This window comes from Bombus huntii, chromosome 7 (assembly GCF_024542735.1).
Source record: "Bombus huntii isolate Logan2020A chromosome 7, iyBomHunt1.1, whole genome shotgun sequence".
Classification (NCBI taxonomy): domain Eukaryota; kingdom Metazoa; phylum Arthropoda; class Insecta; order Hymenoptera; family Apidae; genus Bombus; species Bombus huntii.
The window spans coordinates 12,501,965-12,529,773 of record NC_066244.1 but is presented as its reverse complement, the minus strand read 5'-3'; the positions used below and the strand labels follow the sequence as shown (position 1 = coordinate 12,529,773).

General features: G+C 37.4%; 1 protein-coding gene and 1 pseudogene across 3 annotated transcripts; both read right to left on the bottom strand.

Moving 5' to 3' along the window:
- Positions 1–1,517: 1,517 nt before the first annotated feature.
- On the bottom strand, positions 1,518–27,570 carry LOC126867355 (uncharacterized). 3 transcript variants are annotated; one of them, XM_050621794.1, is made up of 2 exons: positions 27,218–27,570; positions 1,518–1,664 (listed from the first exon to the last, which is right to left on the bottom strand). In XM_050621794.1, the coding sequence occupies exons 1-2, from the start codon at positions 27,476–27,478 to the stop codon at positions 1,533–1,535; spliced, it is 393 nt and encodes a 130-aa protein (XP_050477751.1). In that variant the 5' UTR covers positions 27,479–27,570; the 3' UTR covers positions 1,518–1,532. The 3 variants fall into 3 exon arrangements, with proteins under 3 accessions (XP_050477751.1, XP_050477749.1, XP_050477750.1); XM_050621792.1 differs by lacking the exon at positions 27,218–27,570 and adding an exon at positions 1,741–2,007; XM_050621793.1 differs by lacking the exon at positions 1,518–1,664 and adding an exon at positions 26,995–27,141 and having other exon boundaries at positions 27,218–27,484.
- LOC126867364 (venom serine protease Bi-VSP-like) lies at positions 7,320–11,536 on the bottom strand (annotated as a pseudogene).
- Positions 27,571–27,809: the final 239 nt, after the last annotated feature.

Below are 27,809 nucleotides of genomic sequence, written 5' to 3'. Positions count from 1 at the left end.
GCCGGGGGTGAAGTACTGCTGTATTTTCTTCTTATTTAGATGTCGTGGAAGAAAATTCGGACTTTGGAAAAGTACGAGGCGCCGGGATTTGAACCCGGGATCCGAACGTTTGTACTCTATGGCGCTAACCACTGCGCTGCCGTCGTCCGACACTAGTTGGTTTCGAGTGGTGAGATTTGCGTTCTCGTGTGCCGCCACGAGAGGAAATCTCAGTGTGCTTTCTGAACGAAGAACGCGGATTCGTTGTTCACACTTTTCGTTAGGAAAATGAGGGTGCCCATTGATTATAGCCAACGTTAATGAATGAAGATAGGAGGAGGAAGCCTCCTACCAACGTGGCTCGTGGGTGACATTGTTTATTGGAAAAATAACTACCCGCTTTCTCCGTTATTTGTAAGAGTGCGCAATAAACCTAAGCATTGTTCTAAGGACCATCCATAAACCGAAAACACTTACAGGGTTAGAGATTCCTTCAAGCTATTAAGATTACGTCAAAGGATTCAGTTTATAGGATATAGTATGTAGTAGATCAGTATATAGTATAAAGTTTCAGACGGCGCACGGACCATCGTACGCGCCGTAACAGAGAGAGTTATAAGAATATACATAAAATGTAATTAAACATCGCAAAAGTAACTTAATTAGAAATGACTAGAATGTATGATGTATAATATAATGAATTCAAATTGTCTAAAAAATATTACAAATTTATAGAGATTTTACTATAAAATGTTTTTAACAGAAGCTGATACAGTTATATAGCATTTTCAAGCATTTACGAAGATTAATGTATGAATTTGAAATTAGCAATATTGAAGCGCGGTACTCGGAAAGACGAATGTACATGGATAATTGTATGCACTAATCGACGATACGGTTATAATTGCATGCTTGATAGAAAAATATCATGGTAAAATTGATATGATTTCATGGAAACGCGTCTAACTTGGTATCTCGAAAGTATCTTAAGCAAACTAATTAGCGTGCCTGTTATGTCTTTTAAAATGTAAATTAACATGTAACAAAGAAACCTTCATCAATTTGATTCGCTTCAAACTGCGCAAATAAGTAGTATAAATAATATTTGTGATAGATTGGCATCAATTCCATGTTTCCTTTAATATTTGCCTTTAAAAAGTCCAATTCGTTTCACGATTATACAAATTACTAAAAAAATGTCTATATTAGTAATTTATTTATTTTGCATTAATCGTGACATGTTAGTTGCATTATGTTATATGTAAACTACCACAAAGGAGAAATGATAATCTTTCCAATCTCTAGATTACTGGTTACTAAACATAAATATCCTATAAAATTTAATATATTTCTTTAATTTTTAATACATACATGAGTTAGTAGTTCTAAATTATGAATCATCCTACCTGTGATATTACACTTTTCCTTATAATATCATCACTCAAGTGAACAACATTAAGATCATGTAAACCATGTCATCCTATCTTACTGTGAAGATACTTAGTTATGTTATCTAACATTATAAAAATATCATCAAATTCAAGTCCTTTTATTCACATCACATGGCCACGATGATCTGGTTCTTCGTTATATAATGTTCTAAAATTTGTTGTATATATAGGATGTACAAACCGTGATATCAAGGTATCAGTTCTTCCTTCCCAAGGGACAGTTTCATTAAAATTCTGATAGAATTAAAAATTAATTATTAATATTCTAACAATCATATATGTTAAATACATTATAGTCAACGATATATACCTGAGCGAATGTAGGGGTGATTCCTTGATAATTATAAATGTCATCAGCCCACATCATTGTGCCACTTCTTTGTACTCCAGCCTCTAGATTAACAGCCAAAACAAACATACAAAATTTTATAGAAGCTGTACAAAATATAGTATATATGCGCAATATTGAAGCGTTCAAGGGGATATAAAGGTAATGTACATCACATACACGTGTACTCTCATGCAACAAAATACAATTAGATTTAATAGTATAAGCTCTTTTATTCATCATAATAGATTGGAAATGTAAGTGTCTTACGAGGGTGAGTAAAAAGTTACCCGCTCTGTCGGTGTAGAATTTATTTTAAGCAATTGTCAAAAAAGACATACATCATTTTTTGATGTATCACTTTATTTAATCACTCAATTTCTGTATACACTTTGTCCATTTGCTGAAGGACCTTCGTATTTTCTCATTAAAAAATGTTTTGGGCTGAGCTGCGAACCACGAATGCATCGTCGTCTTCACCTTTTCATCAGCTTTTTCGGCATCCATCTCGCACAAACTTTTTAAACCCCAAATCTGTCGTGCATTATTGCATAAGCAGAGCCGTGGCTGATTTGCAAATGATTTGCCACATTATCCAGTATCACTCGTCTATTCCATAGAGCATAAGTTCATGAGCACGTTCAATGTTGTCATCGTGGATGTGGACGGGCGACCAGCTGTTTTTTCATAACACTTGTGCGATCTTCTTTGAACTTTTGTGCCCATTCAAACACACTTCGTGACAAAACACTTTCTCCATAATGTGCATTAAATCTTTGATAAATATAGGCATCAAACATAGCCTCCGACCACAAGAAACGAATCACAGCATCCTGCACTGTTTTCCTGCAAATCACCATTGCAAAGCGCCATTACTCGCGCAACGGTCACAAACGAATTGACGTAACACAATGAAACCTACGCAGCAGCACTGAACAGATATTGACGTCATACGAAGAGTGCAGATGGGTGAATATGGTCGACAGAAGTTTTAACTATCTGGAGTGCGGATAAATTTTTACTGAGAGTCGTATAGGAATCTGTAATCTGTAAGTATACCTTTGGCTGAATGGAAATTTCTCTTACATATAGTCAAAAATGCAGAAACAGTGTATTGAATTGGAAAGTGATAAAAAATAAGTGAAGTTTCGAGGTTGCATGTGATTGCATGAGTACACAGGACGTTTTTAGCGAATAAAAAATAATTTTGAAAGACACGAGACTTATCTTGTATTTTATGCACTCTCTGTGTCCGAATTTCCAGAAGCTCTCTATCTTATGAAGTGTTTTAGATTAGCCGGAAAATTTTGTATGTACATACAAGAAGTATACGATCTAAGTGGAATATTTAATTATTCTCTTGATACTGTGGCGGCACTTGACAGTAAACTTCCCAACAGTTTACGTCGCGTGACGCACGACACAAAGACCCTATACCTGCGGACAAGATAATTGCCAGATGTCGATACATTCGTACCGAATATTTCCAGCTAGCCTAAGGACCGCTATAAATCTTAGTATTTATTTTAGCTAAGGTCCTCCAAAGAGACAAACAGTCTTTGTTTATCAGTTTCGAAGTCGACCACCTACCACGGGGACGCACGAGAAATCTGCTATCTCTCTCGTAGGATGCTGCCCGCTGGCAACACCCTCCCAAGGACAGCTAGCATCCTTTTCCAACGACCAACACGAATTAGCCAATAAACATTAACGTACATTTCCCTCACTTTCCGAAGCAAAGCTTTTCTCAACGAATCCGGTGCCTTCGCATCCCTAGACACATCCCAACGAGTCTTCCTCCGCAGCAGCATCGCGACAAAAAGTCAGTCTATTGCCGCGAGTCGACATATCACGATCGTTATACTTACACGGTTCGAGCCCCCCTTCTCCCACCTAGCATTCTTTTCCAACGACCAACACGAATTAGCCAATAAACATTAACGTACATTTCCCTCACTTTCCGAACCAAAGCTTTTCTCAACGAATCCGATGCCTTCGCATCCCTAGACACATCCCAACGAGTCTTCCTCCGCAGCAGCATCGCGACAAAAAGTCAGTCTACTACCGCGAGTCGACATATCACGATCGTTATACTTACACGGTTCGAGCCCCCCTTCTCCCACCTAGCATTCTTTTCCAACGACCAACACGAATTAGCCAATAAACATTAACGTACATTTCCCTCACTTTCCGAACCAAAGTTTTTCTCAACGAATCCGATGCCTTCGCATCCCTAGACACATCCCAACGAGTCTTCCTCCGCAGCAGCATCGCGACAAGAAGTCAGTCTATTACCGCGAGTCGACATATCACGATCGTTATACTTACACGGTTCGAGCCGAATAATTATCTAAGCTCTCGACATCTCGTGCAATCATTGTCCGCACTCGCAGCGTATCTCGAATCGTAGCTATCAAAGCTCTATCTTATAGCCGCGCATTCGCGAACCGAATACAATCGCGAATCCTGTATCAAGTGTACTCATTGACATTATAGTGAATAAACATTTATCGTTCAATAAATCTGAGTTTTCCTTCCGATCCTATCACGACATATCCCCTCAAAGTGGTGACCCCGACGTGGTTATCAGTAAAAGAGGTGACCGTGATAGTACTCGTGAAACGTAACACCGTGAATCTAAATCAGTTCGAAATGACCACTAACGCCCATTCCAAACGTACGACGGCCGGCGGGGACAAGGATAAACGCTCGATAAACGCTCCTTTCCACGTGCCACCGTTCTGGCCTGACGATGTTGACTTGTGGTTCAAGATGTTGGAATTGCAGTTCAAAACTTTCCGGATCACGAGTGACCAAGTAAAATACCAGGCCGTCGTTGCGAATCTCGACAGGTCGCACATGAGATTAATTCGAGACGTATTGGACGCCTCACCGGCGACCGGGCGTTACACGTACGTCAAAAAGGAGCTGATGAAGAGATTGGGAGAGTCGGGCGCCAAGAGACTCCGACATGTAATCGAAAACGAACAAATGGGGGACAGGAAGCCCTCTCAGTTTTACCGTGTTCTAAGAAGCCTAGCCGCCAATTCGTTAACAGACGATGTCATCCTCATCGTCTGGAAAAGTCGACTTCCGTCGCGCGTACGGAGCTGCCTAGCCTCTGTACAGAACAAAGACCCGGAAACCCTCATACAAATAGCCGATATCATTTACGAAGCCACCTCTGAATCAGGGCAGATCGTCGCGGCCAGCGCAGGCCGACTACCTACTATAACCCACCCACCTTTCCAGAACAGCGGATTAGGCGACGCTATGGCAGCCGTCGTCAACTCGGTCACCGAGCTGTTAGCGCGAATCGACGCCTTTGTGAGCGAGATACGAGCGCTAGTAGCCGAACAAAGAAACAATGAACACCGCAGGGCACGAGCGCAATCACGCTCGCGTACACAATTCCGCCGCCGTTCGCGCTCTCGCGATCCGCCGCGGCAAGACGGACTGCGTTACTATCACGCACAGTTCCGAAAAAGCGGGAGAAAGTCCACACTCCCTTACTCGCGGAATTCGAGAAACGGGACCAGCCGTCCGTAAAAGCGGCAAACGACGACGGTTTGACATCTCGCCGCATATTCGTAACGGACAAGAACTCGCAGATCTCCTACCTGATCAGTCTCACGGTAGACGCGTCCGACTACGCAATAGGGGCAGTATTACAACAACGCGCGAATAACGAATTACAACCGCTAGGATTCGCAACGAAATCTTTGACCCCCGCTCAGTAAAAATATAGCGCGTATGATCGCGAACTACTCGCAATATACACCGCAGTCAAACATTTTCGACACGCCTTAGAAGGCAGAAACTTTACAATATATACCGACCTATATATATATATATAAACCTCTCACCTTCGCGTTCAAACAAAAATTAGAAAAATGTTCGCCGCGACAATTCCGACATTTAGACTATATAGGACAATTCACCACCGACATTCGAAACATAAAGGGCCTAGACAACAACGCAGCCGACGCTCTGTCACGCATCGACGCGATAGGGAAGTCGGTGGATCACCAAACTCTCGCCGTCGCGCAAGAAAACGACAACGAACTCCGCGACATCGTAAATTCCAACACAACCGCGTTACGATTAAAGAAGATACGCTTTCCTGAACACGACGCGGAAATATATTGCGACGTATCAAACAACATTGTAAGGCCGTACGTGCCGAAATCCTTGCGACGCGATGTATTTAATTCGCTCCACCGACTTTCCCATCCAGGGATACGCGCAACGCAAAAACTGGTGACGTCGCGTTTCATTTGGCCATCCATAAATAAAGATTGCCGGACTTGGGCACGACAATGTATCCCGTGTTAACGATGCAAAGTCACCAGGCACGTATCCTCGCCCGTCGGAACATTCGGAGAATTAGCAGGCCGTTTCGAACACGTACACATAGACATTATCGCGATGCCATTTTCACAGGGCTACCGATATTGTCCAACGTGTATTGACCGCTTTTCGCGTTCGCCCGAAGCCATTCCCATCGCCGACATGGAGGCAACAACCGTCGCTTCAGCCCTCCTCTCCACATGGATAGCTCGGTTCGGCGTACCTTTAAAAATAACGACCGATCAAGGACGCCAGTTCGAATCAAACCTCCTCAATGAACTGTGCCGGTTGCTTGGCATCAAGCATTTACGCACAACAGCCTATCACCCCGCGTCCAACGGGATCGTAGAACGCCTACACCGACAACTAAAGGCAGCAATAAAATGTCACAATACGAGCAATTGGGTAGAAATCCTACCAATTGTTTTATTAGGCATAAGAACCGCTTTCAAGGAGGACCTGAACGCGACGGCAGCCGAAATGGTTTACGGTACCGGCATACGATTACCGACTGAGTTCTTCGCACCAACGATGCAACAGGCCAATACGGAATTCGCGAACCGTTTAAAAGAGCAAATAGAGAAAATCAGGCCTCACCCGATTACGCGACACGGCGAGAAGAAAACCTTCGTGTTCCGCGAGCTCGAAACAGCACCATATGTAAATACAAATGTACGCCACGACGCGAGCGGAGGTCCTTTACAACCACCGTACGACGGACCTTACCAGGTTATACAGCGTGGAAAAAAGACTTTTACCATCAAAATAAATAATAAAAATGTAATAGTCTCCCTAGATCGGTTGAAACCCGCTTTTACTGTATCTGACGACATCGAACAACAACAATTAAAAACTAGCGCAGGAACCCACGACATGTTTATACCGGTTAAAACCACAACTACGCAAAACACCGAGCGGGCACAGCAACGCGAAGACGACTCAAGAAGTCGGTATACCACGCGCTCGGGCAGGAGAATTCGCTTTCCTGATTATTTCCAGGCAGGTTTTAAATAAGTAGCACGTAAGATCTATCAAAAAATGTATAAAACGTTATCACTGGTAAGGGGGTACTGTGGCGGCACTTGACAGTAAACTTCCCAACAGTTTACGTCGCGTGACGCACGACACAAAGACCCTATACCTGCGGACAAGATGATTGCCAAATGTCGATACATTCGTACCGAATATTTCCAGCTAGCCTAAGGACCGCTATACATATGTAGTATCTAAATAGTCTAGAGTAAGGACAAGAAAGGATGTTCTATTTGAAGTGAAGTTTAGTTTTATTTTAACAAGCAATACCCAAAAACTGACTACAAATTATACTTATCTATAACAAGTATTAACTTATTATAAATAATTAGCCATGTTACTGCGCCACGCAAGAAAAATTACTGAAAATTCTCAACGCGAGAATTCATTGTAATTTTAATAAATAATAATAAAAAAAAAATATTTTCCTACGTCTAACACTCGGCTTACAACGTCTATCTTCCCAGGTCAAAAAATACTGAGCCTCAACACTCCATTACTCATTTGGCTTTGACATCACCAAGGCATACCCTCTTACTTACACACACACACTCTCTCTCTCTCTCTCTCTCTCTCTCTCTTTCTCTCTTCCCCAGCACTCTTACGATTCTTAGTCTATATCTTAAATTTACAACTTATACTATCCCGAGAAAACTCAAACTTAAATATATGATAGACCAAGCGTATACCCCCCCTTTTTTTGATATTACACATATAGTCAAAAATGCAGAAACAGTGTATTGAATTGGAAAGTGATAAAAAATAAGCGAAGTTTCGATGTTGCACGTGATTGCATGTGCATACAGGACATTTTTAGCGAATAAAAAATAGTTTTTGAAGACTCGAGATTTATCTTGTATTTTATGAACTTTCTGTGTCCCAACCTCTAGAAGCTCTCTATCTTATGAAGCGTTTTAGATTAGCCGGAAAATTTTGTATTTACATACAAGAAGTATACGTTTTAAATGGAATATTTAATCAGGCTCTTGATACATCAGAAAGAAAATTTATAGAAACCTTCAGAGAGTTGGTTTATTATTATCAAAATTAGTATAAATATGATTAATGGAAATTTATTTAATGGTCGTTTATAATCTTTACGTATCTAAGTGGTACAAGTATAACGTACGTAAAAAATTAGTGTAGTTTCGATGTTACATTTCATGCATTTTAAGACTATAATTCTTGACGTAAAAAACAATATAAATTTGAGCTGTCTCTTATCTCCACAATAAAAAAATCCAACTTTACCTTTCGTACACGAAAAATGACATTTATGGAACAGTAATAATCGTATTATTGCAACGCTGGGAGAATGAAGTTGTCGAGGTACGAAGTGATCCTAGTGTAAACACCAGGATATCCAGCTACAGCACACGCATGACCATAAGACACAGCACCTATTAGATAGAAGGTTAATTGCTGTCGTATCATCAGTGGTCCGTCGCTGTCACCCTTAAACGATCGTTAAATTTTTAATCAAAGATACTGAAATATATCAATCGAATTATATTGAAATAATTATGCTATAACTAAGATTAGAAGGAAATTAGATTAAATACCATAACTATTTAACTATTAAATAACTATTAAATATTAAACTAAACTATTAAATTGTGTTTATCCATTATTTTTAAAGTTTAAGACGTCGATTTGATGTTGATTCGAATTAATGCGTCTTCAGACACCGTATAATTTGTTGTTAATCTGTTACTTAATTACCGTACAAGCATCCTTTCCACCCTGAGCATACCCGGCGCATATTACACCATCAGTGATAGGTGCATTAGGAAATTTGGAATAAGCTGTCTTACATTCGGCGTTGCTAACCACTGGCACTTATACTTCCATTAATACATCACTTCGTGATCCTCCTACGAAGAAAATGAGAAAGACATTTAAGACTGGAACTGTTTAATTTTATTGTAAAATTGTTATCACTTACTATATCTTAATGCTCTCCATCCAGCAACAAGGGGGTTATAGCCCACGAAGTTTTTATTTCGTAGGGACTCCTCAATGGGGAGACAAATGGGATGTATGTACTCTGAAAAATAAGAAAACAAATGAAAGTGAAGGAAATGAATGACGAAAAGTATAAGAAAGAATAGTACATGTTTTATGATACAATATGTGTGTACGGTAAGAAATTTTAGGAAACGATTCTCCATTAATACTCAATAGCATATACTCAACAATATTTGAGGACTTACTCGAAAATGGCACCTCCTCCACCAATCTAAGAATGGCAATATCATGATTGTGTATATTGGGAGTATAATCAGGGTGTATTAGTTTAGATTCGAATCCCATTTGAATAGGATGCGCTCCGTCGTCATTCTCGTTTAGGTTTAAGTCTCCGATACGAACCACGTACAAGTCACTGCGTATTGCACAATGTGCTGCGGTCAAAACATGCCTAGCCGATATCAGGGAACCTCCGCATTTCCATTCTGGTTCAGTATATCTGGGTTTTGGGGATTACGAAAAGCTAATGCAGCGATCCACGGCCAAGCACCTAAAACGCAATAGACATAGTTGTGAACATACATCATTTTCTCTCGCGTAAGTACCTTTAAAGTTCATTCTTCGCAGTAAATCGCTTATTATTAATCGGAAAGGAACAGATAAAACGTACCAAGCTTAGCTGGTTTACCACCAACCACCCTGGGATGCTCGCCGTTGCTGAAACCACAATATGGTGGACGCAAGGTCACGTACTTATACACAGTTTCTATTAAAATCCCTCTCTTCTCCTTGTTTGGATCGTTTGGACAACAAATGATCGGATCATGGCCCTCATATCTGCATAGTGATTGCCTCAAAAAATCGGTAGCTGTATGACCCTGTGTCTGCAGTATTTTTTGCAGAGGGTTACATGTTTTAATGTTGAGACAGTTGCCTGTTTGATTGTTCGGTGTTGTACATTCTAGATCAAACAATTTTAAAATTGTTATTTATTGTATATACATTTATACAGTTCGAAGATACGTAAGAACGCGACATCGATTACTCAACTTTCGAAATAAAAAGCCGATCAAGTCTACCGGATTGCCCAACAGACAACTTTCGACGTGAAAATATAAAGTTTTAATTGATTAGATATTGTGTTAGCCATACTTGAAAGGAAAGGACTACCTTCAACCTCATTTTTTAAATAAACACTTTCTCAGTTTTGCGGTAAATAAATTCTTAGGAATTCAGGACAATTTTTAGTGAATCATTTTATGCAATTAGGAAAATTCTCAGCGACAGTATGTAACACAGTTAGGTAAAAGTGATTCAAGTGCAGTACTGACATTAAACTAGAAATCTATAAAGTTGTCATTGGAAATTCCGAGAATATCTTTGCACCTTTATCTTAGGCATTACGCCAATAGTTTTCATTGACGTGATGCAATGTTTATCACGTTCATTTTGTACGTAAAACGGGTCGTTGGAATATTCGCGAAGTTAACGAATCTTTTTCTGGAAACTAAACCGGGGAAGTAGACGTGAATAATCAAGTTCAGTTTTGCCACTAACTTCGTCGCCATCTCGAAAATAAAAAATTATAAAAATCGTTTGTATTTTATGTGGTATTGCGTAGCTTCTTTCTTTTCGGTGCTAATTAACAAACGCGTAAAATTTCGAAATAGCTCGAAGGTTCCGTGACGAGGTCGTATTAGAATCTGAAGTGCATGGAAAAAGACAACTTAAAGTGCAAACCTTCGCCAGACACCATGTGAACTAATGGATGCAGGAGAGTAATTAACACCAAACATGCAAACAACACTTTGCGATCCATCATTTTTCTGAAATAAAAAAGTGACGAATTGAAAAGACGCAGGACTGATAACGATGAATGAATCTAATAAAAGAAACTTGGTTCACACTATGATTCAACGTTTTGCAACAAAGAGCGAAAAACTGTGGCGATTTAGAAAGACTGACAACAATAAAGGAAACCGAGTTCGTATTATAAATTGAATTTGCATTAGACAGGAAGCACGATCATGTGAAATAGATCGTAGGAATGACAAATATCATCGACATACGTTTCTGTGTAATTTCATGTTTGAAGATTGTTTAGTATAACACTAGAACGATCAAACTCGTCGCAGTGACAAGCTTCAAAATTTTCATTTGTGCAAATCGCTAAAAAGCTCCATAGCTCTTTTTGTAAAATTAACGTTGATTTCTGTTGAGTTAGTAAGACGACTACAAGAAACTTAGGAGAAAGGTACAAATCAGGAAAATCATTAATTTCAGATAACTTTTAATAGAAAAATCTGGATACTCGAAAATATTAAACACGTTTCTATAGGTACATAGGAAGATTTATAACAAAATACTCTATATAAATTCAATTCTTATTGTATATTTCGTTCCTACTTACCTCACTACTTACTCCTGAGAATCGTAGATATACTTGTACCAACTTTCGTCGAAGTACCTATTTATACCATCGCCTTGTCATTTCACTTACAATTATCTATTATATGGCATGTTTTATCGCACATTACCGATAGTTGTGCTACTAAAATTTACAAAACAGCAATAGCGTGGTAACAGAAATGAATACTTTCGCGCGTACAACATTACATAAAAGTAACCTTTGCGGTGAAAACTGCTCGTGTTTGCGTGTGCAACTATAATTCATCTTAAAAGTCATTGATTTGTAGGCACCGAATTATCAGAAATCAATCACGTAAATCTTAAGAATCTTCTACTTGTACGCTTGATGGTTAACTAAGAGATGCCACTCAACGATGCTCATTTTTACGAAAATTTCGCAATGCTCCAACAGTGATACTTCACGCTCGCGCTATCATACGTTAACAGTATGTCGTACCTCTCTGTATATAATATATACGCACTCGAGAGAGAGACTGACACATCGTTACTCTTTTTTCGGGAATCAATCTCTTCTTTGCCATATTCTAGCCACGGATGCTCCGTATTTTCCTACGAATGGAATTCCCTTCGTTGCCACGTTCCCGGAATCGAGCAAATATCTTAGGACGCAACTAATCAGAATATTCTAAGTTATGATTTACCATTATCAGATTTTTTACGTCAGAGGAAATGCCTGTGTCGTTGTCTAACTTAATAGTTACCATTCCATAATCACTCAAAGGAACAATGTTAAGATCGTATAAACCACGATATTCTATCTTACACAAAATTCAGGTCCTTTTATTCCAATCACATAACCATGATAATGTGACATCAATCGCATCTCAACCTACAACAGAGATAAGACATCGAGCTCCGACGTTCGAACACTTTTCCACATCATAACCTACACCAAGCCCCTCAGCATCCTCAAACCAAAAGGCATATAAGCCGAGACTTCAGCCAGCTCGGGCAGTTCTTGTTCTAGTTTCTGTTCTTGTGCAGCCCCTTTCTCTCCGGTTCAGTGTCATTCTGTTCTTGTAAGTGCTAAATTTATAATAAAGTTCGATAAAAGAAAATTAATAGTTGGGTTACGACTCAGCCTTCTTTTCTCTTACAATCCAAGTGTCAATTTTACGTTACAATAATCTTCAATGTAGCTCCTCAATATATAATATTCCAAAATTTATTGGATGTATAGGATGTACGAACCATGAAATTCTAACGCGAGCAATTGAACGCGCAAATAGAGGTCCTCTAGCATCCAGCACGTAATTCCTGTTATTTGTCACCGAGATGATCTCGTGTCCTTAGACACACCCCATTATAGTTTTCCTCTGTGGCATCATCGGGACGGGACGGGCATTCTTTTACGCGCTCCCGTCGACCAAAGAGTAACGTCTTTACGCTCAGCAATTATTTTTACGAGTCAGACTTAGATTCAGCGAGAACGCCCATCTGTCATCCCGTTGGCCGCGGTTTCGTTATTGAACCGGAGACCACTGTCACTAGTGTCGCGGACGTCTCACCGCCGTGGTAGATTGTCAAACCTGTGTTATTCATATGTGGCGGCACGGTCCACGGAACTTTTCAACGGCTCCGGATGCAAAGCGCGACGCCGCCAAAGCGCAACACCGACGTGCCCAATGTACCATCGATATCTTTACACTCTTTCCGCCGAATTCTCGGAAGAGCATACACGTGTCAGCACTGGCGGCACATCTAATGAATGCACGCTAGTGGGGGATATCGTTGGGCTACGAAGGGAAGAATCTGCGCGATCCGAAACAAAAGGGCAGACAGTCTGCCTTACGCCATTAAATGTGTAACTCCTCGGTACTATTTGTATAGCAATGCGTCGAATGATCTCTCGGTGTTTATCGTTATTTGTTAGTTGTTACCAGTTGTCTGTTAAGTGTAATTGTTAATTGTTAATTGTTAACTCTGATTGTTGATTAGTTCTAATTAAACTATTGTTCGTTAAAAACACCAAGAGTAGTTCCTTACGCACCTATCACCATACCACCTCACATACCTGTGTCAATAAATCGTATCTTCGTTACACCGCAACGATGGCTACCTTCAATGAAGACTCCTCAAACACCGACAACCCTATCCCCAATGTCATTCCGACATATATATCCACCGAAAATGTGCTCTTGTAGACAAACGCTCGATTCGCGTCATAGCTTTTAAAGCTTGTCGCATCTCAATCCGTTGGAAAAAGTTTTTCCTGCAGCATATTTTATTTTTACGAACCAACAAGGTCTTTGTTTATTTCCTTCTTTTTTTTGCTCCAATTTCCCCATTGTTTTTTCAAGGATAGTATTTCAGAGCCACTAGTCAAGTTTATTGTAACAATAAACGTACGTTTCGGAAACATTTTGTGCTGTGAAACAGAATACACTAAAGTTTGAAGGTCACATCGATTTTCGAAAGTTTATAAATGGAGGTGTATGACAGTATCACCAGCTGTTGCTGTCCAAGTAACTCCAACATCGAAATACTACAACGATTCCAATCGAAAACGCTAAGAGCCTTAATAGACGCACCTTGGTATGTTACCAACGAAACCATCCATCGCGACCTCAAGATACCTACAGTCAAAGAGGAAATAGCAAAATATAGCGACAGATATAGCAAAAGAGTTAACAAACACCGAAACCCCCTAATCGCTGGACTACTCGATACGACGGACCAGATTCGCAGGCTGAAGAGGCACTACCCGCTAGACCTAAACGTTAGATTCATTTAGTTATCCAAATTAAGCATATGCACTTACTTATAATACTTATAAATTATACCTATCTATAATAAGTATTAACTTATTGTAAATAAACAGCCATGTCACTGCGCCACGTCAGAAAAATTACTGAAAATTCTCAACGCGAGAATTGATTGTAATTTCAACAAATAAATAAAAAAAAAGTACCTTTGTAATATCGTAGAATAGCTTTGATTGGAGATCGGCTGAAAATAGAAAAACCGTGTACGTCGTGTTTCTGTGGTTCGTTTACATTTAAGAGTGTCTACGTGACTAAGTAGTTGGTAGTTCTTACATAGGTATGAAGGAAACAGTAGACAACGTTAGAAGAAGGACGGTTTCGCTATCCAAGGCGAATCGAAAAGTGTGCGTGTTGCGAGAATCAGAGTTGATCGAGACGTCGAAGCATAGAGTCGTTAGAATTGAGTTGCGAGTGTTGTCGAGTGTTAGAATTGCTAGTGAGAGAGAGAGAGAGAGAGTTACCAAATAGTTGTCAAGTTATTTGTTGTAAATACGAGCGTTGCATGTAGTTTTCCTGTTAATCAAACATCGTTTCTCTGTCTAACTAATATCTGTATTTTCAATCCATTATTAATATATTCCGATACTACACCTTCCATAAATCTCATAGATTTCCTAGTAAAGGTCCTTCAAACCAAACAAACGTCTATTTCCGAAGAATTTCTAAAGACTATTGTCTACCACGGCTGGACAAGGGAAAGTTAGTTTTTCTCACGTACGCTGCAACTTTCCTCCCACTAACCACCTTCTCTCGAGGGCGGTTAAGACCCTTCGTTTAACCAATTAACAACGAAGCCTATTCCCTCACTCTCCTAACTAAAATCGTCACCAACAAATCCGATGGTCCCGTGCGCTAGACACACCCATCCTTAGCTTTCCTCCGAGACAGCATCGTCTCCCAAGACAGTACTGATTTTACATCCTTCGAACGGTCAACATCTTTTTAACCGGGTATACACACCCGTAGATCAGTCACTCACTCATCTCGTACATACGCACCAGCGTAACTGCCTTCGTTATAAGTTGTTGGAATAAACGGTGAAATATAACTTACTCTACTGTGTCATATTCATTTAACCACCTCTGTTATCTTAACCGAAACTGGGGAGCGACTACTTCGCGGCGTCGATTCACCGAATCGTAGCGAGAAGTACGTATCGTAGTTTATGATTTGCAACAGAATCCCTGCATCAACGCATGTTCGCGAAACATACAACTTCACGCACCAAATGTCGATTACAGTCAATCGACGCTAATAATCAATAATTTGTCTGCGAGATGCTCCTCTGGAAGTTTTAACTATATATATTCCGGTTTTAACTATATATATTTAACTATATATATTAACTATATATTTTCCCTAGGAACAGTAAGATTTTAACGATACAACTTTATCAAGAGATCTTAATGTCATAAACGGTATCGAAACTTCGTAATTAATATTGTTAAGGAAGAAAATATTGGTAATCTCCTCGAACGACGAGCGCTTGATATTCACAATTAGAACTCGATATCTTAGCTTCTTATAATATCCTAATAAAATGTTATTTATCGATTACAATTGTCCTGTCGTATTTTATTGTGTTTACTTTATAAATGTGAACTTTATTCAAAAAGAGTTCATCGATGATTATCCATTACAGGTTGTTAATAAACCTGAATCATGCACAAAGGAATTGCCGTTAATAACTTAAGATTCTCTGCCCGTCGTACAGGGTATATATAGTAATTATTCTCGACGATCGTAACGTTTAAGTCCAATTCGAGCTTATAGTCCCATGCGAGTTAAACAACGACAATAGTTTGAATTTCTATTTGTTCGTTTGTCGTCTGTTTATACCCGGAGCACCTGCTGTAAACCAATAAAAAATTTATTAGATCTATAAATAACACATATAAAACTTATTAATTTATAATTAATATAAAATAGGAGAGCACGAAACTTCCTATTTTATGGATATGTTAAATCTTTGTAAAAAATACCATATCATTAGTATCATTTTAATCGTTCTAAAGGATTTAGCCGCACAAAGCTGGGACCCTTGGAAGAATCGATATTCACGCGTGACAAATTGAAATTGTACAAAGGTTCCGGTACGAACATCACAAGTGTCGATACCAGGGGCACAGGCACATGTTCTGGGTTTATTATATATTTATAAAGGGCTGACGATTTAGTGGATGGTCCGGGTAAATTTAAATTGTAAATTAACGCATTGCTGGTTTCAAATAAAAGCCTGGATAAGAGCGGATATGGTATGAGAGTCTGTCGTGGAAAGGGGAACAGGCCGCTTTTATTTGTAAAGTTTGAATCTCCTCGATATTGAAGATGTTGAAGCTGCAAATATGTATTTCATTTTAATCCATTCGAGACCGAGATTTAATTGTAAGACTTCTCCCGATGGAAAAATATTTACTGGTCTGGAATCGTGCATCGCTAATTAGTAAAAAAGTTATAAGCAAGAAAGCAATTTTACTACCGGATTGGTATTTCTATTTTATTGGAGATTAATTAACCTGAGTAAACCAACAAAAACTTATCGAAAATCAATCGAAATTAAATCACCTTTTCAAACAGGCTATAAATAGCCAACTAATATTTGCAGTAATAAACTTCACTTTCGAATAAAGTATACGCTCTATAAATTGTAAATTGATAATTTCGTTATTATATCATTTTTCTTAGTCTAAACTGAATTCAGTGAAAAGAGCTTTCAATTGAATTACACACTTCATTAGTTTATGAATTATATTCGTTACCATACGTACAAAAGAAGGTTGACTGGTTTAAAAATTCAAAGGGTAGAACCTCCAAGCTCACGATTGGAAACAGATTCAGTTCAATGGTTTAATTTGCCATTTAATTGAATTCTCTGGCAATTTCAGCGAACTGTGGGCTTTAGAAGTGTCCAGCATTCAAAGGCAAGACCTCCTCCATTTTTCTCTTTCTTTCAGTTCCAACCTCAAGTAATTGACCTGTTAATTCGACGCTATATTTACATGCTCGCAAGGGATTCAGACGACTTCATTGCGTTAAATTCGCAATTTAGCAAACACGAATGTCTCAATCAATTTGTAGTTCGAAACAAATAAAAGATAATCAATTTTTCAAAATAACAATCGATATGTTCAATGCATTTGTCGATGCATTTGATCGTTATGTTCATTTAGCATTTTTATAATAAAAGCGTAGAACACATGTACATACATATAATATTCCATGAAATGATTTATACAGACTATGAGTCTCGTTTTATCATATTATAAAAGAATGAATTTTTCCCAATAAATGTAACTTCATACAAAATCTCGTTTAAAAAATTCAGTTTTTATTCTCATCAAATTAATTTAATATCGGAATATGTCATTTTAGTCGTTATAAAAATTTTATGTCAAAAAGCGTTCACAGATACATATATAAATAAATGTCCAATCCTATGCATTTATTTAAGCTGAAATCTGAACTTAAATATTTATTAACAATATTCTGACGAATATGTAATGAAAGATAAAAGCAGCTTTATTTTTTTTATAGGATGGCTCATGCTTTTTATTCATTTTATGTTTTTCGTTGTCGGCGCGTAACTACCTCTCAGCCGCATGAATGCCAGGTTTCACTACTCAGAAGCGAAGAAGCAAATATACGTTACCTTGCATGGAAAGACGTTAGATACACATAAAAGTAATAACGTAGCTATTTACACATGGGGAATATTTATTTTTGTATGAAATATTTTTGCTTCTGAATTCTCATTATAAATGTACGTCCATTTACGGTTAAGAAAATATTATTAGAGAAATATTAAAACGAGACGCTAAAAGAACATTTTAATAAAGTACAAATGATTATTTGTTCTTTATTAAATTGCACTGCTGTAACTCTAATTTTACTAAATTCAAAATGAATCATTTATAAACTAAACCGGAATATAAAATTTTATTCCGCAAAAATCATAAAGTTAAAAGTTAGGAACGAATAACAAATGAATAACCTAGTTTCATTAAAAGGCACGTGTACGCCAATCCGCGTAATAACTTTGACACTCCAATTATTATAAAATATGTATCCTTAAGGGATTTTTTTGCGCGAATGCAATATACTTTTCATACGTGCAACTGAATAAATGGGACGTGATTTTCAATATTTCTTTCTGTAGAATTTATAACAAAGTAACTTTTTCACAAATGTTTTCGCTAACATTTTTACAACGTAAATGTCTTCTTTTGTAATTAATAATTTCAACATTTCTCTGAACAGTTTCGTTGCGATAGAAAAAATATACAAAGCTTATGACGTGCTTGTTTAAAAATATTTATACGGAACAAGACTTTGAATTTGTCAGACCAATCGTCCTAACGAACGAATAAATTAAACGACTCGTAACAAAAAATTATTCCTGTCCATGTTTCTCTTTGTAAAAGTAATTCAAGGCAAGTTAGATGAATCGCTGTGTACCGTATTCGCGTAGCATGTGCTTTAACGACCAGCGTGCAAGCGTTAACGGTGTGCTTTAGTTTCTCTCTGGTTGTGTTAAGTGTTTAAGTAATGAGCATATACTCACTACGGGCGGTTTGCATGAGATCACCTGGCACCACTTCGGCTTCGAATGATAGCAGATGCAGAGACTGCAAACCGCAGGTCCCGGCACAAGCATAAGACCATGTCGAATGGTTTCTCCTTGAAAGTCAGTACAGTTGTCGTCTATAGCATCTGAAAACGATTCTCAGCTTGAATATCTTTGCCATTCGACGGTCGTACGCGCAGTTACGTTAACCGTTTCAACGCCACTCAGCGTGATCATGTTGTACGCGTAGTGTGGTGAACTGTGTCGCGATGTTTAGTTACGATTGTCAATTCACAACGCGCTCGGTTCCGAACATAGCTTGTCGCTAGTCATATCAGAGTTTCCTCTCGTAATTACTTTTCTTTCAAATAATCGTAAACCAAATAAAGAAAAAACTAATGTATAAATTACCTCTTGAATTGGAAAACCAATTACAGAACGTCACACAAACAAAAGGTAAAGCACGAATATTTGGCAACCTTTTGACTCTTTAGTGTAACGTTTCTGATATAGCTGATGAAGTGAAGCGTGAACGCGTTGAACGGTATGTTCCGGCAAAAAAAAAGAGCAGTGCAATCGAGTTGATCGGCACTTCTCGTAAATAAATAAACGAAGCGCTATTGCGCTTCATGGTACAATCCGATACGGATTTTTAAAACATCCCTGATACTGAAACGGCTAATAGCGTTACGAAAACGATCGTGCCAGGAAATTTTTGTTCAACGGATCCGTATTGCGGCTGCCACGATGCTTCTACGTAGCATTGATGCTTCATCGATGAAGCACGATTGAAATTGGATATTCGATTTCTTACTGGGGAGAGAGTTTTCATATCGTGTTTACTGTTTCACTTCGCAAGTGTGCTTTACAGTATACGTTAGAACTTGAAATCGAGCTATTTGAGTTAAAGTCGCTTGAAGCTTGAAATGACGTTTAAAGGATATAAGAATAATAGAAGGCTAAAATTCAAAAGTGTATATACGTACATATACATTTCAATAAAAATAGCAGATAATCTCAAGTAAAAAAAGTAGATTCGCGCTAGTAAAATAGTTTCAAAATACTTGTGAAAAGTCAAACGACTTGACTAATTAAAAATGGATGTAAGAGCTTAAAGGACAAAGGCGTATAAGAGTATCAATTAAGTAACAAATTCACAGTGACAAAGAGGTTTCCAGTCGATCGAGTTCAAATAAATCGGCTAATTTGAACGAAACTTTAGATGCACGAGAAGCGACACTCGTCCTCAAGGACTACGAAAGTTCTACTGGGATGAATGAAAACTTTTGTCTGACCCGGTGTGTTTACACAAGATGCGCGAATCTCGAGTACAGCTTGCATTAATTAAAGTAATTGGTTGGTTTGATTGGTTGACCAATCCCTGGGGAAAGATTCTTTACGATTTGGAAACTCAAGAGAATATGGCAGTCACCGATATCAAAAAAAAAAAAAAAAAAAAAAAAAAAAATTTCAACAAATAAATAAAAAAAAAAATCGATTTAGCCATCTTCCTCTGTATTTGTTGAATTTATTAGCAAGCATTACTTATTACTTCGTATGTTTCTTTTTTCTATCAGATCTAAAAGTTGTTGAGGAAGTAAGGGCTCAGATACCTACATTTTCTCAGAGACGTACAGATTTGTACGACACTGTCTGTAAGAAGGAGTAACTCTACACTAAAACAGAAAATGTTTTTTTATAATATTTCTACTACAATATCCTTTTTTTGTGAATTATTACTAATTTCTTATCATTTGTACTAAATGAATGACTCAATTAAGAAAACCAAAACGTTATAAATAATAATCTGTATATCTTGTGTATCAACATGTAATTGGATATTATAATAATATAGGAATGCTATAATAATATAGGATAATAATATAGGAGAATAATAATATAGAAAAAAATACATGCTTTTAAACACCTTTAATATCGATCACATAAATTGTTATAATTCACAATGATTACGCATACATAAAAGACCCTTTGATAGTAAAATTTACGATCAAAAGGTAATTACGTATCGTTTAACAACATTTAATTTATAACACCTTTTAAACATTTAGACAGATTAACACATAACACTTCTTATATATAAACATCAATTCGAAGTTATCAGCTTGGAGAAATTGGTCGATTAATACCTGTAGATTGTCTGTCTCGATGAAAGACTTAAAGAGAGCAAAAACATGATAATGCCGCTAATATAATATTCCTTCTTTCTTGTATCTGTCTGCCTCTCAGGTCGTTTTACTAATTACAATAAGTAATTTCGACTTCTTTGCGCTCTCTTTTAACGCATTCGAGACCGAAAGAAATTCATATCAGTCAGTAGGCAAGGGTATAATATACATATTTTATATATAACTTATGTAGTAATGTATATATCATGTTAATTTCATATTTTTTTCAATATAGAATTATTATATATATATATATATATATATATATATATATATATATATATATATATATATATATATATATACTGTACATAATACATTATAGAATAACATAGTATATAATTTTATATTTTAAAAATATGAAGCATACTATTTAAGATTGTCATCGATTTAAAATCAAAGTATGAAAAGGATACCCTGGAGAGAGTAAAACACAGAATCATTCTAACTAAACATTCAGATCGTACCGACACCTAGGTATCGTCTTACAATTAAATCTCGGTCTCGAATGGATTAAAATGAAATACATACTTGCAGCTTCAACATCTTCAATATCGAGGAGATTCAAACTTTACAAATAAATGTAAATTGCGATGTAAAACAAAGCGATGTAAAAAGGGAAAAGGGAGGAAAGAAGGAACAGGGAAGCAAAGAGAAGAAACGAATTTTTCATTTTCTCGAAAGTGGATCAAGTTTCAGGCTGCTCGCCAAAGAGTCTGTAGCTAACGAGACAAGATTAGACAAACCACGCTTTAAAATTGTCACAGAACTATAATAATCCTCGAAATCAATACGATTCGTCGATCCATCGCCTGATTAAAAAATGAGATAGGATGAAGCTCACTAGTCGGCCTTTCAACTTTCAATAGCGCTTACGGCTCGTATACTCTAGTTTGAATGCTACAATGTAAGCCAAGTCAGCTGTAACTAGCGTTCGCGTGATTGTCGCTATCTATTATTCACGCGTTACACGTTCACCAGACAAACGCGTCTACCGGTTGACATTGTTTTCTGTCCTGAGTTTCAAAGCAATTATGTTGCTTCGTGTAATCAAATCTCGCCAAACTAACGATAAGTTCTTGTTTGATCTTACACAGTTATTAAAACTATACAAGTTAAACCAATCTAGCCTAAACAAGTAATGTCGTTATATATTCTTTTTTAAATCTATATATTGTTTAATAAATCGTGGTTAGGATATAGTAGCTGACAAAAATATTCGGACAAATATATTTGTAGAAACATTTTAGGAGTGTATTATGCATAGTGGCACTATTTAATACTGTACTGTGACTATCATGGTCGTGTTGGTATTATTCGAAACTAATCTGAAAATCTGTATGGAATTTGTAAGATATTTAGTACGAGTACTGTGCATTACTGATATGTACACAACCGAGACGAGATAACGATCCATCGTTCATCGCTACGCGTTGCTAATAGCAACGTATAATGCATATATATCTCGCAGACCATAAAAGTACCCAATGGAACCACGTTTAATATTTGATAATAATGTCCCATTACAGTTTCGTCATTTTCAATTAATTAAACACGACCCTCTCTTTAAAAATTAGAAGACAAAATACGTAATACAAATCTACTCGAAATCTTTTAAACCTTACGGACGACTACTTATGGTCTTTAAAAGCAGCAGGGATTAACAGAATAGTAACTGCGGATTTTTCTCGGACCGCAGCATGCAATATGAAATACGATTATTAAAATGTACACTGGAAATCTCATATCCATAAGATACTCGTGCTTGTAGGACCTTGAAAATGAATTCTTAACTCAAATAGTCGACCGCGATACTCGAGAAATTTTGTGAAGCTGACGTCAATACCAATATGTACCGTCGTTGTGCTATTATTTCGTGATAAACCGTATTGATTGCACTTCCATTTCACGGAATTAATTTTTTGTGTGCGTGTGCAACTATAATTCATCGTAAAAGTCATTGATTTGTAGGCACCGAATTATCAGAAATCAATCACGTAAATCTTAAGAATCTTCTACTTGTACGCTTGATGGTTAACTAAGAGATGCCACTCAACGATGCTCATTTTTACGAAAATTTCGCAATGCTCCAACAATGATACTTCACGCTCGCGCTATCATACGTTAACAGTATGTCGTACCTCTCTGTATATAATATATACGCACTCGAGAGAGAGACTGACACATCGTTACTCTTTTTTCGGGAATCAATCTCTTCTTTGCCATATTCTAGCCACGGATGCTCCGTATTTTCCTACAAATGGAATTCCCTTCGTTGCCACGTTCCCGGAATCGAGCAAATATCTTAGGACGCAACTAATCAGAATATTCTAAGTTATGATTTACCATTATCAGATTTTTTACGTCAGAGGAAATGCCTGTGTCGTTGTCTAACTTAATAGTTACCATTCCATAATCACTCAAAGGAACAATGTTAAGATCGTATAAACCACGATATTCTATCTTACACAAAATTCAGGTCCTTTTATTCCAATCACATGACCATGATAATGTGACATCAATCGCATCTCAACCTACAACAGAGATAAGACATCGAGCTCCGACGTTCGAACACTTTTCCACATCATAACCTACACCAAGCCCCTCAGCATCCTCAAACCAAAAGGCATATAAGCCGAGACTTCAGCCAGCTCGGGCAGTTCTTGTTCTAGTTTCTGTTCTTGTGCAGCCCCTTTCTCTCCGGTTCAGTGTCATTCTGTTCTTGTAAGTGCTAAATTTATAATAAAGTTCGATAAAAGAAAATTAATAGTTGGGTTACGACTCAGCCTTCTTTTCTCTTACAATCCAAGTGTCAATTTTACGTTACAATAATCTTCAATGTAGCTCCTCAATATATAATATTCCAAAATTTATTGGATGTATAGGATGTACGAACCATGAAATTCTAACGCGAGCAATTGAACGCGCAAATAGAGGTCCTCTAGCATCCAGCACGTAATTCCTGTTATTTGTCACCGAGATTCAACAGTTCGATTCATCACGATGCTGCGTACGTGAAAAATATGGAAAAACGAAGAAAACATCAGGCCAGAAACATTACAGTGTGCATTTCTTTCTTTTGTTTTTTCCTTTGAAACATATATGGCGTTAACGATATGTAAACAGGAATTCACTAACTGCCGATATTCTGTTTCATACTCTTCTAATTTTGTTTATATCAGATTCTCTATTATGATTAGACCGTGCATGTTTATATAAATTCGTAGCTTTATTTAACACTATTACAGAAATACAATTATGGAAATTGAACTTGAATAAAACTTTCTTTCATTCAATACAATTAAGTATCATAACTCATTTATTACGTTAATCCTTAACAATATAAAAAAAAACCTTATTTCCAATATCTTTGCACATTATATTCGATGCAATCTGTGTATTTCTACACTTTACATTTACTATAAATGTACAATCTATTTATAACTCATCACAATGGTTTAGTTTAAATTACACGTTCGTAGAATACACGACTTACACTTGTCACCAGAGGGCCATCGATATCAACATAGGGCTAGGCGATATTAATGCTTTCTCACTAGTGGTCACATTGATACTGTTTGTTTCGATAAATATAACTTCCAACACAAGTTTTTCTATCCCAGTGTCTAAGGCAAAGGTCTGCTAGGTCATAGCCTTACTGAAGAGTCCGAACTAGCAGATCTCGGACGAAAAACACTATTTCTCTCTTCTCCATCTCCTTTATTTGACTACCCTACTCGTCCGTCTTCCCTCTTGCAGTGCGTAAGGCAAGATGGAGTGACAGAAAGGGAAGAGGATGATTGTAGCGCCGGAAAATTGCCCATGGGAGTGTGACATCAATCACATCTCAACCTAAATCAGTGATAATACATCGACCTCCGACCTTCGGACACTTTTGGACACTTTTGGACACATCACCACCTTATCATCATAGCATACACCAAGGCTGTGACGCACCTCAGTCCACATCAGAGATAGGATATGGACCCCCGACCTTCGGACACTTTTCTACATCATAACCTACACCTAACTAACTCAACATCCTAAAACCAAAACGTATATAAACCGAGACTTCACCCAGCTCGGGCAGTTCTTGTTCCTCTTCTAGTTGCTGTACTCATACAACCCCTATTCTCCGGTTCGATGTTATTTTGTTTATACCCGCAAGAGAGGGTAGGAGATCCGACCGGCCTTGGATACAGTGTCCGGCCGTGGGAGGGAGGAATCCGTCTTCAATGTCTCTGCCATGTACATAGCTTTGTTTCCCCCTCCTTCCATTGTGTCTAAGGCATGAGCCTGCTAGGTAAGCCTTACTGATGAGTCCACTAGCAGGCTCTGGACGAAACACACTTTTTTTCTTCTTTTTCTCCGTCTTCCTTCATATATCCGTGATAATTGTAGGCTGCTGGCTGTAGATGTCGCTTGCCGGGGGTGAAGTACTGCTGTATTTTCTTCTTATTTAGATGTCGTGGAAGAAAATTCGGACTTTGGAAAAGTACGAGGCGCCGGGATTTGAACCCGGGATCCGAACGTTTGTACTCTATGGCGCTAACCACTGCGCTGCCGTCGTCCGACACTAGTTGGTTTCGAGTGGTGAGATTTGCGTTCTCGTGTGCCGCCACGAGAGGAAATCTCAGTGTGCTTTCTGAACGAAGAACGCGGATTCGTTGTTCACACTTTTCGTTAGGAAAATGAGGGTGCCCATTGATTATAGCCAACGTTAATGAATGAAGATAGGAGGAGGAAGCCTCCTACCAACGTGGCTCGTGGGTGACATTGTTTATTGGAAAAATAACTACCCGCTTTCTCCGTTATTTGTAAGAGTGCGCAATAAACCTAAGCATTGTTCTAAGGACCATCCATAAACCGAAAACACTTACAGGGTTAGAGATTCCTTCAAGCTATTAAGATTACGTCAAAGGATTCAGTTTATAGGATATAGTATGTAGTAGATCAGTATATAGTATAAAGTTTCAGACGGCGCACGGACCATCGTACGCGCCGTAACAGAGAGAGTTATAAGAATATACATAAAATGTAATTAAACATCGCAAAAGTAACTTAATTAGAAATGACTAGAATGTATGATGTATAATATAATGAATTCAAATTGTCTAAAAAATATTACAAATTTATAGAGATTTTACTATAAAATGTTTTTAACAGAAGCTGATACAGTTATATAGCATTTTCAAGCATTTACGAAGATTAATGTATGAATTTGAAATTAGCAATATTGAAGCGCGGTACTCGGAAAGACGAATGTACATGGATAATTGTATGCACTAATCGACGATACGGTTATAATTGCATGCTTGATAGAAAAATATCATGGTAAAATTGATATGATTTCATGGAAACGCGTCTAACTTGGTATCTCGAAAGTATCTTAAGCAAACTAATTAGCGTGCCTGTTATGTCTTTTAAAATGTAAATTAACATGTAACAAAGAAACCTTCATCAATTTGATTCGCTTCAAACTGCGCAAATAAGTAGTATAAATAATATTTGTGATAGATTGGCATCAATTCCATGTTTCCTTTAATATTTGCCTTTAAAAAGTCCAATTCGTTTCACGATTATACAAATTACTAAAAAAATGTCTATATTAGTAATTTATTTATTTTGCATTAATCGTGACATGTTAGTTGCATTATGTTATATGTAAACTACCACAAAGGAGAAATGATAATCTTTCCAATCTCTAGATTACTGGTTACTAAACATAAATATCCTATAAAATTTAATATATTTCTTTAATTTTTAATACATACATGAGTTAGTAGTTCTAAATTATGAATCATCCTACCTGTGATATTACACTTTTCCTTATAATATCATCACTCAAGTGAACAACATTAAGATCATGTAAACCATGTCATCCTATCTTACTGTGAAGATACTTAGTTATGTTATCTAACATTATAAAAATATCATCAAATTCAAGTCCTTTTATTCACATCACATGGCCACGATGATCTGGTTCTTCGTTATATAATGTTCTAAAATTTGTTGTATATATAGGATGTACAAACCGTGATATCAAGGTATCAGTTCTTCCTTCCCAAGGGACAGTTTCATTAAAATTCTGATAGAATTAAAAATTAATTATTAATATTCTAACAATCATATATGTTAAATACATTATAGTCAACGATATATACCTGAGCGAATGTAGGGGTGATTCCTTGATAATTATAAATGTCATCAGCCCACATCATTGTGCCACTTCTTTGTACTCCAGCCTCTAGATTAACAGCCAAAACAAACATACAAAATTTTATAGAAGCTGTACAAAATATAGTATATATGCGCAATATTGAAGCGTTCAAGGGGATATAAAGGTAATGTACATCACATACACGTGTACTCTCATGCAACAAAATACAATTAGATTTAATAGTATAAGCTCTTTTATTCATCATAATAGATTGGAAATGTAAGTGTCTTACGAGGGTGAGTAAAAAGTTACCCGCTCTGTCGGTGTAGAATTTATTTTAAGCAATTGTCAAAAAAGACATACATCATTTTTTGATGTATCACTTTATTTAATCACTCAATTTCTGTATACACTTTGTCCATTTGCTGAAGGACCTTCGTATTTTCTCATTAAAAAATGTTTTGGGCTGAGCTGCGAACCACGAATGCATCGTCGTCTTCACCTTTTCATCAGCTTTTTCGGCATCCATCTCGCACAAACTTTTTAAACCCCAAATCTGTCGTGCATTATTGCATAAGCAGAGCCGTGGCTGATTT

What these genes read in the sequence shown, in the direction of transcription:
- LOC126867355 (XM_050621794.1), bottom strand. Translation starts at nt 27,478, where the DNA reads ATGATGAATAAAAGAGCTTATACTATTAAATCTAATTGTATTTTGTTG. An exon ending in TCACCCCTACATTCGCTCAG is followed by an intron (nt 1,665 to 27,217) that starts GTATATATCGTT and finishes TAATTCTATCAG; the next exon opens with AATTTTAATGAAACTGTCCC.